Source organism: Microtus oregoni, unplaced genomic scaffold (genome assembly GCF_018167655.1).
Source record: "Microtus oregoni isolate MIOR12 unplaced genomic scaffold, Mior012 000002F_ref0000024, whole genome shotgun sequence".
Lineage (NCBI taxonomy): Eukaryota > Metazoa > Chordata > Mammalia > Rodentia > Cricetidae > Microtus > Microtus oregoni.
Window position 1 is genome coordinate 26,873,504 of NW_024543061.1, and position 17,902 is coordinate 26,891,405.

At 51.7% G+C, this 17,902-nt stretch overlaps 2 protein-coding genes across 3 annotated transcripts; one reads left to right on the plus strand and one right to left on the minus strand.

Moving 5' to 3' along the window:
- The first annotated feature begins 1,108 nt into the window (after positions 1-1,108).
- On the plus strand, positions 1,109-8,253 carry Tex261 (testis expressed 261). Of its 2 annotated transcripts, none has more exons than XM_041641776.1 (6): positions 1,109-1,266; positions 2,150-2,229; positions 3,416-3,569; positions 4,975-5,042; positions 5,581-5,683; positions 5,821-8,253. In XM_041641776.1, exons 1-6 carry the CDS (start codon positions 1,236-1,238, stop codon positions 5,934-5,936), a joined length of 552 nt encoding a protein of 183 aa, XP_041497710.1. In that variant the 5' UTR covers positions 1,109-1,235; the 3' UTR covers positions 5,937-8,253. The 2 variants fall into 2 exon arrangements, with proteins under 2 accessions (XP_041497710.1, XP_041497701.1); XM_041641767.1 differs by lacking the exon at positions 1,109-1,266 and adding an exon at positions 1,401-1,563.
- A 563-nt stretch (positions 8,254-8,816) lies between these two features.
- On the minus strand, positions 8,817-14,901 carry Ankrd53 (ankyrin repeat domain 53). Its single transcript, XM_041635555.1, has 6 exons — positions 14,675-14,901; positions 14,460-14,589; positions 14,036-14,235; positions 11,650-11,814; positions 11,147-11,267; positions 8,817-9,515 (listed from the first exon to the last, which is right to left on the minus strand). Exons 1-6 carry the CDS (start codon positions 14,899-14,901, stop codon positions 8,817-8,819), a joined length of 1,542 nt encoding a protein of 513 aa, XP_041491489.1.
- Between the last annotated feature and the right edge of the window lie 3,001 nt (positions 14,902-17,902).

Below are 17,902 nucleotides of genomic sequence, written 5' to 3' on the forward strand. Positions count from 1 at the left end.
AGGGCAGGGTACCCTGCCCTGTGGGATGTCCAAGGCCCTTCCCCCTCCATCCATAGCCTGGAACTTTCTATGTAAACCAGACTGGTCTCAAACTCATAAAGATCTATAGTGATATTTTAATAAATAAAGCTTACCTGAAGATCAGAGGGCAAAACCAAGCCACTAGAAGCCAGGCTGTGGTGTCACACGCCTTTAATCCCAGCACAAAGGGGAATATAAGATGGGAGGAGACAGAGGCTCAGCGCTCAGTCTGCAGCTGCCCAGCCTTGGTAGAGGTAAGACTTCTCTAGCGGCTTGGCTGTTTTGCTTTCCTGACCTTCAGCTAGAACTGCAATATCTGTCTCTGGGTTTTTATTATCCGTGCTACAGAGATCCACCTGCCTCTTTCTCTTAAATGCTGAGACTAACAGCATACCACCGTGTGTGGCCTATTTATTTTGAATTATGTAATTGTCTGTCCAAGTGCCTGGTGAAGCCAGAAACATCAGGTCCTGGACCTGGATTGGTGGTTGTGAGCCACCTGACGTGTGTGCTGGGAACTGAACCTGGTCCTCCGCAAGAGCAATTCCAGCCCCCAGTATGTGGAGGCAAGAGGATCAGGAGCACATCTTAGGCTATAGTGTGTTCAAGGACAGCCTGGGTACATAAGACGGTTTCAAAAAAGAAAAGACCTGAATGTGGTGGTCCACACCTCTAATCCCAGGATTTGAGAGGCAGAGCTAAGATCTCTGTGAGTTCGAGGTTAACGCAGTTTACGTAATAGCAGATTCCAGGACTACATAGAAACCCTGCCTTAAAAAGAAAGAAAGAAAGAAAGAAAAAGAGTTGTATTTTGCTCTAGCATGGTGGCACAAATCTGAAATCCTACCAGTTGAGAGGTAGAGACGGGAGGATTGACAGTTCAAGGCCAGTCGGAGCTAGAGACCTTGCCTGAAAATAATGAAGTCTGAGTTAAGAGGCACACCGGCTCTCAGAGTTTGCCTGTGTCAGCCACTAGGTGGTGCTCTCTCAGATAACCACCTGCAGTGTAGCAAGTGCAGTCAGTGCTTAGCGGTAGCCTTACTTAGTCCCGATGTAAAGATGCAGACCTGCCCTCCATGCGAAAAAAATTAAACCTAGCGAGAGAGTTAGGCTTGAAGGTGACCATTTAAAGGCATCCGGAATTCCGGACTATGCGGCTTCCTATTGTGTGACCTGAGATACGGTAACTTCCCTCTCCCAGAAAAGTCGGATCCATGGCTGTGCGGAGCTGGAGTCTTGTGCCAGGTTTGGTTCCAGTAACCTGGGCTCTGTGTGGGCTCTCGGGGCGGGCGCGACGCGAGCTCGATCCTCCGCGCCGGTTGGCGGCGCTCGCGGGCTTGGCGGGGGCGCACGGGCGGCGGTGCTCCGCCCCGCTTCTCTCGGTGTCCGTGGGGCGGGGACAGCGCGGCAGTGGCCGCTCAGTGTCGCGGGAGCCGGACCGCGCAGGCCCGTCCCGGCGCCCGGGGGGCGCCATGTGGTTCATGTACGTGCTGAGCTGGCTGTCGCTGTTCATCCAAGTGGCATTCATCACTCTGGCCGTCGGTGAGAGCGCTGACCCGGGCCGCGCGCCCCGGTGCCCCGAGTTGCCAACTGCTGCTGCGCTTTGCAGCTGGGTGCGGGCGACCCCGAGCTGGTCCTGCTGGACCTCGGCCGAACCTTCGGGAGGGGATACGTGGTCTCCGAGGTGCAGCCTTGCTCTCGGGGCCATGGGCTGCCCCCTCTGCCTGTCCCCCCTAGCCGGGGCAGAGAAGGCCCCTGTCTGTGTCACCCGGCTGTGTGGTAGCTAGCGTACAGCGCCCGGCCTGTAAGCTAAGTGTTCTGCGGGTATTGATTGAGTGACTGAAGTTAAAGGTTCCTGGGGCAGAGGTTAACCTTATGTTGTGCAGTCAAATCCAGTTTCCCTGCAGCTGTCCTGCCAAAGTTCTAATAGTGCAGACCAGAAGGGCATCACGGGTGCTTTGGCTTCTTCCTGACTTCCTGAAGTCTGGGGAGGGTTGGTGAGGACTACGGGATGAGCAGGCTGGTGGGAGTGGCCCTCGCTGAACTCTTTCTGTTTGACCCCCTCCTGTGACCCTCACCCCCAATCCACCCTACCCCACCCTACTCCACCCCTCCCCCGCCAACCCAGCGGCCGGACTCTACTACCTGGCGGAGCTGATAGAGGAGTATACGGTGGCCACCAGCAGAATCATCAAATATATGATCTGGGTAAGTGGCAGCTTTTCCCGGAGTCGCCCAGGGCTTGCTCGTCCTGCCTCAGCAGCAGAAAGTGGCGATTGTTTGGTTTGGAACGACTGTGGTACTGAGAACCCAAACTCCGAGGGTGTCCTTCTTATCTTCCTTTCCCCTGCACACTACCGCTTGAGTCTGCCCTATGGGGCCCAGATCATGCCTGGCCCTCCATCCTCATGTGGCATGTTTCACAGCCTTACTGCCATTCTTTAAGGTACAGTGGAGCTATTGCAATGACAGGCATTCGTGTCTTTGCCTGCACGTGGCTATCTCCCTCTGCGTTTTCTGTCTCCAGCCCCGCGTTCCCAGCCCCAGTTCAGGCCTAGAACTTGCAGCGACATTAAGGACAGTTTGTAATTCCTATTTATTCCCCTCTCTCTAATTAGAGTGATATGTCCTAAGGGAGCACGCCTGGCTCTTTCTCTTGCCTCACGGGAGTCTTCTTTTCCTGAAGACTTTGTCCCTGCCCCTGCTAGCGAGGCTGAAGGAAGACTTTTCCCCAGTAGCTGTAAGGAAGGCCGAGGCTGCTGTGGCAATGTGTGTGGACAGAAAAGGTCTTCACCTTTCCCTCACCTACCATCTGCAGCTACTTGCCTTCTGAACATAGCCTGGGGTTGGAGTTTGTGTGCAGGCAGAGCTTCAGCCGGTTCATTGGCTCAGGCTGTGGGTGTGGTTGGTATAGCAATTAGACCTTTCGTCACTGACAACTGAAGCCTTTCTCAGACTGCCCGCTGGATTCATGACTGAATTAACGTAATTGATTCAGTAGCAGTAGCTCGTGCTCAGCATTCAAGGAGCATTTCAATATGAAATGGGGATAGAGGGTGGTGGGCATGCATGCGGCCTTTGGTCTGATCCCCAGCTCCAACAATAACATAATAGCTGTAAAGACTAGGATAGTGGTCGACTGTGAGCTCTGTCATGCAGAGGGATGGGTATGTGTGGGGCGCTGTGGAAGATGCTTCTCTGCCTTTGGAGCACTGTCAAACATCTCTTAGAAGTGACCTTCAAAGATGGCACCTTTTGACAGCTGAGTGTGGCCGTGGAGGTGACTGTGAACCGAGAAAGCCAGTCTGTGTGTGGTGCTTCCCAGAGCAGGCTGGGGCTGGGACTGCAGGGGACCCGAAGGTTCCCCCGCAGCAAGCGCCTCTGCCTGTTTCAGTTCTCCACAGCGGTCCTGATCGGCCTCTACGTCTTTGAGCACTTCCCCACCGGCATGATTGGCATGGGCCTTTTCACCAACCTCGTCTACTTTGGCCTCCTCCAGACCTTCCCTTTCATCATGCTGACATCACCTAACTTCATCCTGTCATGCGGTGAGAGGGGACAAGCAGAGAGGACTTGATGTGATTGGATGTGGGCCTTCCATCCCAGACACTGAAGGGGATTCTGAGGAGGGGAGCTGCTAAGAAGCCATTGAGGTCATCAAGGAGGCCAGTCTGCCTGAGAAAAATGGCTTTTTATTACTGAGGACCCTAGAAGCTGTGGCCCAGGGCCCAGCCCTTATCAAGGGAGGGGCTCCAGCCAGGAGGACCTTGACAAAAAGGCAAATTAGATTGTGCCATCAGAGAAGGCACATTCCAAGCTGAGTAATTCTCACCTTTAAGAAATCACTTGGTCCCTTTGAGAAGCATGGAGCCTGCTCAGCAGGTTCAGAAGTTTCCAGTGCCTCAGGCTGGGGTCCTGCCTTCATGCCTTGCCCCCAACACTACTTCCTGTCCCTGTAAAGTCATGTCTCATGCCTGGGCCTTAGCTATTTTGTAGACGCAGTTGGTTCATGTTCATGAGAAAGGTTTTAGAGAGTGGTTATAGGCACTGCTGGTTCTCCTCGCCATAGCCTGTTCAAGATGGCAGGTGGTGTGAGACCTGCTTTAGTGTTACATTTTTGGGTCACACTGGGGGAAATTCTGAATGTTATCCACAGAAGGGCAGATTGTTAGAGACGGGCATCTCTCGATGCCAGGAGTGGTTTTACCTCAGAATTTGTTCAGTCCAGGTCCCTTGTGTGCCAGAGGAGCTCTGGTCACCAGAAGGCTCCTCTGGCTTTGGGGCATCACTCCCTCAGCCTGCCATTTGGATGCCCGAGTGAGGTTTTTGAGGCTCTAGACTGTTGTCTAGCATCCCATTGCCTTGTGTGACATAGCAGAGTGTTGTCTTCATGGTGAAGGGGAACACAGAGGCATTAAGTTGTGAGGTGGGTATGGGGGTTGTGGTCTTTCTGGTGCCTGCCCTCCACCCTGCCACAAAGCAGGCCTTCATGCCCCTGAGCAGCTGTCCCCTTGCTTGCTCTGTCATGAGCTGGTATACACGAGGAAATAGTGTATGCGTCCAGAGCGCACCAGTATTGACTGGCGTGCCTCTTTGCAGCCTAGCTTTCCAAGGAACCCTGACTGTCCAGTGTGGAGTGGAGTCTGCCAACTCATGCTCTCCCCTCACCTGCCGCTCTTGGGAGAGCAACGGCGTGGTCATAGATTATGTAACACGAAAAACTTATTTTTATAACATGCTAGAATGTTCCAGTCTACCTTCTGGTTCTATTCCTGCTGCCTTCTACAGTGAAAAAGTTGGGACTGAACACCCGTTCTTAACAGATGGGGACTGAGTTCTAGACAGAGCCATGCTGTGAGTTGGTGCAGAGTCAAGACTGAGAACTGGGGCTCTAGTCTTGTGGGCCTTCTGGACTTGGTGACCACACAGTGACCAGACTCTCCATCCCCACAGGGCTAGTGGTGGTGAACCATTACCTGGCATTTCAGTTTTTTGCGGAAGAATATTATCCTTTCTCTGAGGTAAGATGCACCCAGTGTCTAGCACGTCTGCGCATAGTGGCGGAGATGGGGGAGTGAAGGGACTTACATGATCTGCTTTGTGAATGTTGCTGTGATCCAAAACTGGCTCCATCCAGGAACCATGTTTCTTACAAACGAAAAAACTTATGATTTTGGAAGGCGGGGTGTCTGAGGAATAGAAGGGATCCCTTTGGCTGAGGTAGGAGAACACTGATCCCCGCCTCTCCTGCCGTCATGAGTACTTTGGGTGCCCCAATAAGGTTCAAGTTCAAGAGGGGCACAGGCCAGCCCATGAGACTCAGACCTCACAAGGCAGGACTGAGTGACAACTCCCTAGCCCCCAGCTCCATCAGTTCCTGCCCAGGTTTCCTCCTCCTTGAAACCCCAGAGAAGAACAGTGTCACTTTGGGGAGGGGCTGTGTTCAGTCTCAGCTGGACTTCCCCTCTCCCGACAGTCCCACTGTCAGAGTCCTGTCCCCTGGGGGCTAGCCCTGCAGGGGTGGGGTGGGCTCTCCCAGCTCAGTTTCTCTGTCCCCAGGTCCTGGCCTACTTCACATTCTGCCTGTGGATAATCCCGTTTGCTTTCTTCGTGTCACTCTCGGCTGGGGACAATGTCCTGCCCTCCACCATGCAGCCAGGAGGTGAGGAAAGGCCTGTTAGGTGAGGTTGGGGGGATTGGCACCAGCACTGAGCGTGCACCCTGGGGCTCTGGGTGGTGAGAGCTGCATTCATGTACACGCGCACATGCACACTGTCTCCCTGCCTTGTGTTTCCACAGACGACGTGGTCTCCAATTACTTCACCAAAGGCAAGCGAGGCAAGCGCTTAGGCATCCTGGTTGTCTTCTCCTTCATCAAAGAGGCCATCCTACCCAGTCGGCAGAAGATATACTGACCCTCTGGGGAGGGCATGTGGGGGCAAGACCAGTAGAGCCAGGCCTCTGGGCTTCTGGGCGGATAGTGCCTGGGAGCCTGGAGGGTGTCTTCTGCCAGCCCAGGTTTCCCTCCCCCTCTGTTCAGAAGCCCCATCTCCAGGGAACCCTCCTCAGGGGGCTTGAATGCTGCCAGGGGCGCCAGAGCGGGTAGCAGAGCCTGCTTTGCCAGGAGGCAATGTCCCCAGCCCTCCCCTTCCCAGAGTCGGGTCTGGCTCAAATGGGGCAGGCAGGGAAGGGTCTATGGAGCTGAGGAACGGACAGCAAGTTCTCGGGCAGGTGACCATAGGGAAGAGCTGAGGGCTGGCACTTCCAGGAAAAGTGCATTTTGCTGAATTGTGGGTCTTGTCCAATGCTGATTCCCCTTTGAATAAAGATTCTAGATGGCACTGTTTGCCTTAACACCCCAGGAGTTCATCTTCCTCTGCCTGCTAACCTGCCTAGATTGGGCTAGCCTTCTACTCCAGGGACTCGTCTTCTGCCTCTTGCCCTTCTGAAGAAATTCTTGTGTCCATAAGTGGGAAGGCAATAGAGATGAGGATGAGTGGATAGAGGCAGTTTTTCTGAGACTCCTTCCTCTTTCCATGACTTCCTTCCTCAGACTGTGACAGTCCAGATGGGAGGGAGCAGAAATGGTTTGTGGCAGGTTAGAGATGCAGAAGACTGTCTACAGTTTGCTATTTATGTCTTCCTTTGAGGAAAAGGAGAGCTTTCTTGGTGAATTCTATCTCAGGCTCAATGAGAAAAAAAATAAAAAATTGGCTTCAAGGCAGCCTAGGCTGTGGCCTTTTTCTTGAGAAATGGGATTGGGAGAGGCTGCCGCTCAGAGCACACAGGCCTCACACTCCTGTGCTTCTGGCTTCTGGAGGGATGTGAGCTCTGCCTTCTAAGAAGGTGGGCCCCATCCTGGGCACAGACCAGCATCTGTTGACCTTGCGCTCCAACTACAGTGCCTTGCAAGGGCTCAGCTTCATGGAATGAAGGCCCCACAAGAGTTGCCATTGGCCAAATCCCATACCTCGCAGCGAGTCTGGCAGGTGCCCAGATGGGCAGGTTCGTGAACATCTGCCTCATGCATGCATCCTTCATCTCCTTGGTTCTGCATTTCTGTTGAGTCTCACCCTGAATTTTGTGCTGTGGCCACTGGTGAGATCGCCAGACCTATTTCTGCCACTCGGGTGGGTGAAGGTACAGGACCCAAGGCTGCTGCTCCTCAGCGGCCTGAGACTGGCCCCACTTGTCCTTGCCATCCACTTTATCTTTGTTCATCCTACCTGCTGGCTAGGGCTTTCCCAGGCCAGCCCTGGTGGAGCCATCACGTGTTACCTACTGGATCCTGGGGTAGCTGCCACAGCTGATGGTCTACCTCTTGACTCACACTTCCCTGGCACTTCTGTGGCTGTCTGTCCCTTTACCTCTCTGTCCTTTTGGTCTCTGTATAGGCTTCTCATTGCCCTGTACACAGAGTTGCTTTTTTTGGCTGTGTTGTGAATTGCCCGAGGAAGCCCAGCCATGCTGGTGCCTTTAGGGACACCTTCAGCCCTAATTCCTCTATAACTTCTCAGCCACAGTTCTGCTGCCTTCTGGGCACAGAAACCATTCGACCTCAAAATCTGCTCTGTTCACCGGCTTTTCTAGTACCTGCCCTGGTCCCAGGATGGCTCAGGAGCCAGGCAGGATCTTGCATCCTCTTTCTGCCCTACATCCAGTCTATTCTTAGTGTCTCTGGCTTGGAGCCGCTCCTGCTGTCGTCTTTCAGCTAGTTTGTGTGGACAGCCTCCCGTGTTCCTCTAGCCTGTGGCCAGCTGGAGTAGTTTTTCTGAAATGCACAGTTGGCCAGTCTTTCCTGGCCTCAAGGCTTTTCCCCAGCTCTCCACTGCCCTCAGGATAAAGTCCAGACTCCTTAGCATGGTGAGGCTCCTGGTGTCTTGGTCCCTACTGGCCTCATCACTTGACTTGTACTCTGGGCCTCAGTCTCCTGTCTGCAGAGACCATGGCTCTCTTGCCACCCTGGTACCCTTCCTGCTACTCACTTTGGTAGTTGGCCACTTTTCCACTTAGATTTTATTTCCTCCAGGGGGCCATGAATGTCCCCTCTCCTCTCCTAACCCCAGCCGCCATACAGCTCCCTCTAGGCTCACTGGCCTGTGGTAGGGTCTGTTTCCCCTCTAGACTGGAAGCTCCTTGCGGGCAGGAACGCCTTTGGAGTTTTGTGTTATCAGCTACCTGATTTTGGCACCTGGCCCATGGAAAGCACTCAATAAACGTTTTGTTTAAAGAGTCAGTTGTAGTGTGTGACGGGAGCATGGGGTCCAGGGTGGCTTCCTGGACAGATCTCACATCAAAGCCACAGGTGGTCATCTCTTGGCAGAAGCGCTGCCTGGCCTCCTAAAATTGCGGCCTCATACATCTCGGGGGGCCAGGAGCAAGGGGGCAGTGGCCATGGGCAGAGAAGCCTGTACTGGATAGCACACTTGCTTTCCCATCCCCAGTCAGGGTCTGCAACAGGGAGGAAGGAAAGGTGGCAGGATTCCTAGGGGCGCGCTGTCTTGGAAGCCTTGTTCCTCATGTGTTAGGGGTGGGTTAAGGTAGAGCAGTGAGCCCCAGGAATTACTGACCCTCTATTCTGAATCTCACTGCTCTCTCTGGATGTCCTTGTCCCAGGGAGCCAGGCAATTTCTCTGCAGAGAAAAGGGAAGCCTAGGATGCTCTTAGGAGGAGGGAGTTAGGGGTGGCTCCTGCCCTTGGGCTTGGGAATGAATTCCATGGGTATTCCCCTAGTCCTTTCTGCCACAATATGAATCTTAACTCTTCACTTTCACCAGGAGGTTTCCGAAACAACTTTATGTGAGAACTCCCTTGGAGAGCGGGGCCACTCCAGTCCGGCTAGCTTCCAGGGTAGCCAGGAAAGGTTCATCAAATGTATCACGCAGGCTCATAGCCAGTGTGTTGGTAGAGGTATCTCCCAAATGCCGTTTCTGGGGCACTTTGAGGATGTCAACTGGATACAAGCCCTGGGGCACTTTGATCCTGTAGGGTGTAGCCCCTGGGTATAGGGCCCGGATCATCAACTCAAACGGTAGCTGGGGTACAGGCGTCACCAAGTGATTGTCCACTGTGCGCAGGCATGCACCTCCGAGGGAGTTGGGAGTCACCTGCAGGAATCTGCTGAAGTCATGCTCCCTATAGGGCTCTGGGTGCACACCCAGGCGTATACCTTGAGGGAAACCAATTTCTGTGGTCGGGGACCTGGCGGGATTATTGCTAAAATTCCACAACTTGGGCCGACTGAAGGTGGTGGTCTGCTTATAGACGGGCTTCGGCGGCACCACGGGCAAGGGCAGGCTTTGCAGCTGAGCCTCTACGGAAGGATAGGTCGGGAAGCTCTTGGCAGTCTGGTGTCTTAGAGTCTTGGAGAGGATCAGTGACCAAGGTGGGACACCAGCCTTTTGCTTGGGGTCAGCGGAGCTCTGGGGCCGGCTCAGCCCCTTGCCTTGGAGCCATGCTCTGAAGTGAGCCTCCCTCCGGATTCGTTGTTCTTTCTGCAACAACGAAGGACACAGTGCAGTGGGGCCTCCTTATGGACAGAAGACCCTGTGGCTAATGCCCTGAGAAACCTCAGGCCTAGTGGGCAGATCGCTGCTTTATGGGAGACTTGTTCAGATGGAAAAAGCATCCCTTGTTCTGACCGAGCTCCCAAGCTGTGGAGGAGACAAAGACTTTCAAAGGAGACCTCCAGCTTGAAGACAAAGACATAGTTCCTCCCTAAGGACAGCCTCAAGTTTGCAGGTCTCACTTCCCAGAGGTAGCTCCAATCTCGAGACATTCCTACCTTCAGATGGTTCTGGTTTGTCCCCAGAAGGGGAAAAGAGGAAGGGTTGGGAGGTCTGGCATTGAATGAAAGTAATGAAGTTGGACAGGCTTCTGGGGAGTGACATCCAGGGGACAGAGTGACCTAGTGGCTGGACTGGCTGGTGAGGACTCAGCCAGAGTTCTGTCTTTACCACCCCAGCACTGAAACTTTCACCTGTGGGAATGTCCCCACCCCTATTATCTCAGTGTCTCACTCTTACACAGTTGCTAAGTAACCAGGCGCTTTGGAGATTGACCCAGCTCCAGAGGCCTACTCTGATTAGGCTAAGCCAGGAGTCCTAATTCCGTTAGCCTTGCCCAGTCCTAAGTCAGGTAGCATCTGGCTTGCTTTTTGTTCTAGTCATTGGAAGAAGAGTGGTCATGTGACCCACTGAGGCCAACAAGAGGATCTTGAGTGGAGGTCTGTGGGGAGCTGATGAATAGGGGTTAGGGCGACAGAAAACCTGATAGCTATAAGGGCTGGGTGACACAGGCAAGGAGGACACCATGAAGAGCGGCACAGCTGGGACACCTGGAGAAGTACAACAGTGGCAGGGCCCTGGAGCCATCTGTAGTGTTCACCTAAGAATCTATGCTCTTGAGTTTGAGGCCAACCTGGCCTACAGAGCAAGAGAAAAAAAGAGGAGGGAGGGGGAAGAAGGGAGCGAGGAGGAGGAAGAGGAAGAGGAGGAGGAGGAGGAGGGAATGAAGAAAGAGAGGAAGGAAGGAAGGAAGGAAGGAAGGAAGGAATCCAAGCTCTTTCTAAGGTTCCTGTTTGAATGTTCTATGTTCCACGGTTATATCTGGTTGAACCCTTCCTTGCCAAAGTGCTTCACTGGGCTGGACCTTTGCCAAACCTCTAGTCTGTCCATCTCCACCCAACTCATACTTGATTCCCAAATTTTCTATTTTCTGCCTCCATGATGTTCCAGTGTGCCCCACGTACTCTGAACAGCAATTCCTTCTGCGGGTTCCCTACTCCATATGGACAATAGATGCCTGCCCATCTTCAGAGACACCTCCTTGGCCTCCCCTCAGGCACCCTTATCAACTCTCCGCCAGGAGCCTAACTTGCTTCTCCCTAGCACCTAAGCTCCTTGAGTAGGAACCACACCTTGCTGCTGGACTTGCAGGGCATTATCTGAATGCCCATAATTCAGGCTGCATCTGCTTTCTGGCACAGGACAGGACCTTTGGCCTAAAGGAGTGGTTAATGAGGGAGGGTGGGGGAGCCTGGGTTCCTTCTGTGGAGGAGTATTGCAACTGCTCCTCTCAATTGGTAGCAGGGCCCAGCTCCCTGGGAAGGAGAGCTCTGCCTTACTTGATATTCAGTCAGGTAGCGGCACTCCAAAATGGTCAGCTTCTCCTTCAGGGTCTTCAGTTTCCCCATCTCTCGGGCAAAGTCCTTCTTGTCCTGTTTCCACATGGCATCCTTCAAGAACCTGGCACCAAGGTGGGGGTGTGGCATGTTACAAAAGCAGGGCTTCCCTCAGAGGGTGGGGCACTGAGGGCCAGGGTGGAATGGGAGGAATTGCCAGGGCAGAGAAGAGCAAGTCACCCCAATGCTATGCCTAGGGGCCCTTTGAAAGAGATGTCTGATGGCCTTGGAGAGTTGGGGGAGGGGAAAGGCAAAGAAGGAAAGCAATGTTCAATCTAAAGGGGCAAGGTCAGGCCAAATTCATGTAGACAATATCCTGCATGGGGCCTCTTTCCCAGACTTACCAGACTGCCACCTGGCTTCCTCAGCCCTCCCCCTGGAGGCTCAGCCATGGGGAAGGACCTTGCCAGAAGCAGCAGCAGCTGGAGTGGTTGTCATAGGCTCACCGGGCACAGTTGCGGTGGTTCCATAGTCTGCAGTAGTCGATGGGCTTGTAGCCCATGGCATCTTGGGCATGCACATTGGCTCCATTCTGCACCAGGACCTTCATACATCCCAGCAGGCCATTGCGGGCAGCCAGGTGCAGGGGTGTGAAGCCATGGCATGTCTGACTGTGAGGTATATCACAGGGTAAAGGGCAAAGGGAGGGGGAAAGGCGTCAGATAGGTAGGGAAGCCAGCTTCCAGTGTCCACTCTGCCACTACCATGAGGGATCCGGTCCATAACCCAGCTCCTCTTCGGGCCTCAAGTTCCTCTTCTCTAGAAGGAGGGACAGACTAGCATGAACAGTGCAGACCTAAGGATGGGATGTGTTTGGATGTGAGAGCTAGGAGCTGCCTGGAGGCTCTCTGGGTTGTTCAGGGTCACCAATCTCAACCACTGTTATCTGATTTTTGAGACAAGGTCTCTCATGGTACAGTCTGATGTCGAATTTGTTATGTGGCCAAGGATGATCTTGAACCCCTCATCCTCCTCTCTCCTTCTCCTTAGTGCTGAGCGTAGAGAGCTATGTACCACCAAGTCTGACTCCTCCCTGGCTTTTGGTAAAATTGGCTCACTTGGTCCTCAGATTGAAGTTAATTTTAATGTGTGTGCTGTGCGTATGTGTGTATGCATGCTCCATGTGTGTATGTATCTGCGTGTGGAGGTCAGAGGTTGATACTTGGGTGTCTTCCTTTTCCTCTGTGATCCTCCACCTTATATGCAGAGGCACAGACTCTCTCACTTGAACTCAGAGCACACAGCTCTGCTGGTCTAGCTAGCCATCTTGCTCAGGATTTCATGTTTCTGTCTCCCAAGGGCTGGAATTACAGGAGTGTCACCATGCCCCGCTGGCATTTACATGGATCCTAAGGATTTGAACTCAGGCCCACACACTTGTACAACGGGTGCTTTATCCATTGAGCTATCTTTCCAATCTCTATATGTGATGTGGGAGTGTCATCTATCAATCTGTTGATTTCATTGGTTAAGCAATAAAGAAACTGCTTGGCCCTGATAGGTTAAAACATAGGTGGGTGGAGTAAACAGAACAAAATGCTGGGAGGAAGAGAAAGTGAGCTCAGAGATGCCATGCTCCGCTCTCCTGGGCAGACGCGATTCAGCTCCAACCCAGGATGGACGTAGGCTAGAATCTTCCTGGTAAGCGCACCTTGGGGTGCTACACAGATGATTAGAAATGGGCTAAATTAATATGTGAGAATTAGCCTAGAAGAGGCTAGATAGAAATGGGCCAAGCAGTGTTTAAATGAATACAGTTTGTGTGTTGTTATTTCGGGCATAAGCTAGCAGGCGGCCAGGGTGCTGGGGATGCAGCCCCGCCGCTCTTATTACAACATATATGTTGTAATTAAATGTCACCTCCTGGGGCTGGGGATGCACTTCCTTAGATAGAATGCTTGCCTAGCATTTGTAAAGCCCTGGGTTCAACCCCAGCACCGATTCAAACCAGGTGTGATGATGTCTACCTGTGATCCTAGCGCCTAGGAAGTGGAGGCATGAGAATCAGAAGTTCAAGATCCTCCTTGGTTATCATAGCCAGTTTGAGGGTAGCCTGGACTACATGCAACACTGCCAGCTTCTTAGAGGTTGTTGCTTCTTTTAGATAGACCCCTCCCTGGTGCTTCCGCCCATCACCCCATTGTTTTCTTCCTAGCCAAGCTCTCGGGATTCTGGCCATTCATTCAGTTAGTCACTCTGTAGTCACTAGAAAGTCTGCTCTGTGAGGGCAGGCCTGGGTTCCCTGTGTTTGTTGCTGTGCTCCCAGCGTGGGTGTGGTGCTAAGTAGCACACAGTGACTAGGCAGTCTCTGGTACGTCGTGCTTGTCCCAAAAATAGAGCTGGAAAGGTGGCTCAGCAGTTCAGAAAATATACTGAGCTTGCAGAGGATCCAAGGTTGGTTCCCCTGCCACACACACCACATATAACTCCAACTCCTTTATCATAAAAGCCTTGTTGCATGGGCACATTTGTCCTCCCAATCTCAACCCTGACAGCCAGTTCCCAAACCAAGCTACAAACTAGAAATATCTGGGGTTCGTAAAGGCTTCCGTGAGGCCCCACAGTGTACACTTGAGTGTGGGGACTAGGACTTTGAGGCTGAGAGGTTGAGTAACTTGCCCGCGGTTTGCCTGAGCCAAATTTCTGGGAATTAGATCTGCCTTCTCAGGAGGCTCAGCCTCTTAAGAACCAGGATGCTAAGTGGGCTCCCTAACTGCTTTCTCCAGACAGGAATCCTTGTCCTTCCCAGAATTCCTCATCTGGTCCTGCAAGACTCCACCTGCCTGGCGACCTAGAGTCCCAAGTGTCTCTCCTACAGCAGGCTGAACTTACGAGTTGATGGCTGCCCCTTTCTTAAGCAGGTAGTCAATGCAGGGGAGGATGTCCGACTTCTTGTTCTTATGGATGACTAGGTGCAGGGGCGTTTGGCCCTTGTTAGTAGGCAGATCCACGGGAAACTTATACTCTTCTACCAGGACCTGAAGGCAGGAAAGCTTTCTCTGCTGGGCTGCGAAGTGGATGGCGGTGAAGCCCTGTGGAGTGGAGCACGCAGGAGAAGGCTCAACAGGATTGGGCAGGGGCCACAACCCTGCCTCTGTCTTGGGGTTGCCGTCTTTGTTCCCTGTGTCCCTGGAGGTACTGACAGCCCTTCATCCCCTAGCCCCTACTTCTATGAATGGGTAATTAGGACCAAAGGCATAGGACTTCCTCGGGTGTTGGGGAGTTTCAGTCCCTGTCTCCACGCTACACGCTTTACCTTGTCGTCGGCTATGACCTCCCTGTGCTCCCGATTTAGACAGAACCGAAGCCAGTCCACATTGCCTACCGAGGCTGCGAACAACTCAGAGTTACTCGGAATCACTTTATGGTCCAACGACTCTGAAGGACTAGAATCGGCCGGGCGGGGGTGAGAAGGAGAACTGGGACCTCCCTGGGCTTCCCCGTCGCCCACAAACCCGCGTGCCTGCCCACCTGAGGGGCGAGGACTCCGGATCGCTGCTTGCAGCCTTGGGCAAGGTGTGTTCTGTCTGCCGCATGCTGCTCGGTGCAGCGGAGCCGGACTGCTCTTCTCTGCCCAAGCTCCCTCCGGAACCTAAGGCCCTAGTCCTGCGTTGCACAGGGGCGATGCGCACAACTGGCGCGCGGGCATTGGAACTACGGTGCACACAAGGCTGACAAGGCTGCGAGGGGCAGCACATGCGACCTGCCCCTGTTCCCGGTCCCGTGCCTCCACTGCATTTGGTCCCAGGCAGGACTTGCAGGAGGGATGGAGCCCGCAAGCCTGGAAACTCTGCACCCCGGCTCACTACACGCTTAGCCTATATTGGAATCACATAGGGATGAAACGGAAAGTGCGATTGGGAAATGGAGTGTGGCCATTTCTGTCCATAGAAAGCAGGGCCGGGTGTCACAAGCACACATAGTGCGTCTGTATTTGAAGTTCATTATGAACTAGCTACCCTTGTCATTCCACACACTAAATTATTACGTCCTCATCCCAGCAGCATAATGGGCAACCGCTACGTCACACGGGCTGCCCATAGCAGAACTGCTCCACTCTTTTCTTGGGAAACGGGAGGATGGAGAGTTCCAGGGTAGCCTGTGCAACACAATCAGATCTTATCTCCAAAACAGTTCCAGGCATGGTGGTGTAAGCCTGGGACTCTGCACTCCAGAGTTAGCATTATTAGAACACGGTAGACACTAGGAGGAGAAGCCCATTTGGGGCAAGTGGGTTCCTGTGATGTGCCTTTGGAGTATATGTGTGCCCCAAAAAAACTGAAGGAGGAGGGGTACCTTAAAATGTGCAGAGGTCCAAAACAGAGATTCTTGGGGCTAGGGGTATGGCTCAGGAGTTAAGAGCACTTGCTGATCTTTCAGAGGGGATCCGTTCGGTTGCCAGCACCCATCATAATGGCTCATAATCACCCGGAGCTCCAGTTCCAGGATTTCCGATGCTGTCTTCTGATGTCTAAGGGCATCAGGTATGTAAGTGGCGCATATAACATGCAAGCAAAACACTCATACGCATAAAGTAAATCTAATTTTTAAAAAGAATTCCCTGCAATGTACATTATATTGCTAAGCCATGTGATGTTTAAGTTGTTGAAAGTGGACTCTGGGAGGGAAAGCGACCTTCCTGTCCCAGACTCCAGTATGTTTGCTTAAATGTTTTGGGACTGGAGACATCTTTCAGCAGTTAAGAGCATTGCTGACTTTCTAGAAGACCTAGGTTTGGCTCCCAGCACCCACATAGCAGCTTACAACTGTCTGTAACTCCAGTTCCAGGAAATCTGATGCCCCCCTTCTGGCCTCCCCAAACACCAGGCACACATGTGGTGTACACATATGCATGCAGGCAAAACATCCATCCATATAAAAATTAAAAATAAATTTAAATTTAAATAATAATAATAATAATAGTTCTCTGTAACATGAGGGCTGGCTTGTTGGGGTTTCTGTCCTGCCCGGTACCCCACAGCTGGTAAGTCCCAAAGAAAATCACACACAGGTCTACATAGGTTATAAACTGATTGGCCCATTAGCTCAGGCTTCTTATTAGCTCTTGTAGCTTATATTAAGCCACTGTTCTTTTTTTATAATGTTTTCTTTTTTAAAATTTGTTATTTATTATGTATACGATATTCTGTCTGTGTGTATGCCTGCAGGCCAGAAGAGGGAACCAGACCTCATTACAGATGGTTGTGAGCCACCATATGGTTGCTGGGAATTGAACTCAGGACCTTGGGAAGTGCAGGCAATGCTCTTAACCTCTGAGCCATCTCTCCAGCCCCCTAACCCACTGTTCTTATCTATGCTAGCCACATGGCTTGGTACCTTTCACAGCGGGGGCAGGTCACATGTTGCTTTTTCAGTGGTCTGGGCTGGACTGCAAGGAATGGGCTTCCTCCTTCCTAGCATTCTCCTGTTCTCATGGCCCTGCCTCTACTTCCTGTCTGGTTGACCCACCTATACTTCCTGCCTGGCCAATCAGCGTTTATTTAAAACATGATCGACAGAGTACAGATAATTCTCCCGCACCACTTCCCCCTCTTTTTTTTTAAACAAAGGAAAATATTCATAGTCCATTTTTTGGGAATGTGGGTGTAATTTTCCAGGCTACTTCCTGCTGGTTGGGGGCACTGATAATCTTATAAGAACCTAAAGAAAATTTAGAATTATCATTAAGTCCTGACTGGACTATCCTGTGAGTCTGGATCATCTCAGGCAGCAGTCTTGAATCTGTTTTGGATATAGAACTTAGACATCCAGGCCATCTGTTCCTACCAGAGAATTTTCAGATGGTCTTCCTTGATCAAACCTGATTTTTCTTAGCTCAGAATGAATCCACAACCTCTCATTTCCTGTGAAAACAAAAGCAAATCCTCTTCTCCAAAGTAACATACATTTTGACTTCAATTTTGAAGCCAAGGTATTTTCAAAATACCTATCTTGGATTAATTCTGCAGCATTTATATGCAAATATCTTTTAGCAGCTGTTCCTCCTTCCTCAGCATTCAAACAATTCAAAGAGAGCATAATAACATACAGTATCAAGATTCTCTGTGTATTTTCCATCTTTATGTGGCTTTACTTTAACCTCTATTTCTTTTATTTTTTGACTTTTTGAGACAGGTTCTCTGTATATCTTTGTCCTGGAATAACTCTGTAGACCAGGCTGTCCTTGAACTCACAGAGATCCACTTGCCTCTGCCTCCAAGTGCTGGGATTAAAGGTGTCTGCCACCACACCTTGAATTCACAGAGGTCTGTCTGCCTCTGCCTCCCAAACTTTGGGATTAAAGGTATGTACCACCACACCTAACTACTCTCTTTCTTTCTTTTTTATTTTTAAGGACTTTAACTTTTATCCTGCATATATTTTTAATACACTGTAAACCATTTAGAGGTTTTCTTTATCTTTGAATCTCTCTTTACTGTATACCTCTCTTTTTCTGACCACATGAGTCTTTATGGAGAGGATTAAAGCCATGGCTTTGATGGCTGGATCCAGCCCATTCCTTAGCTTTCCAGTCTCATGGCAGAGGTACCGGCTGTAGCCATTTTTATTGCCACAACTCTATGGCATTTCAAGGTCCCTGCCAGCAAGCAAGCTGCAGCATTCTGCTCACAGACTACAGTCAAGTGCTTCAGTAGTCGGACTGCCTGTCTGAAAGAGTCAGAGTTTGCCCTGGCAGGA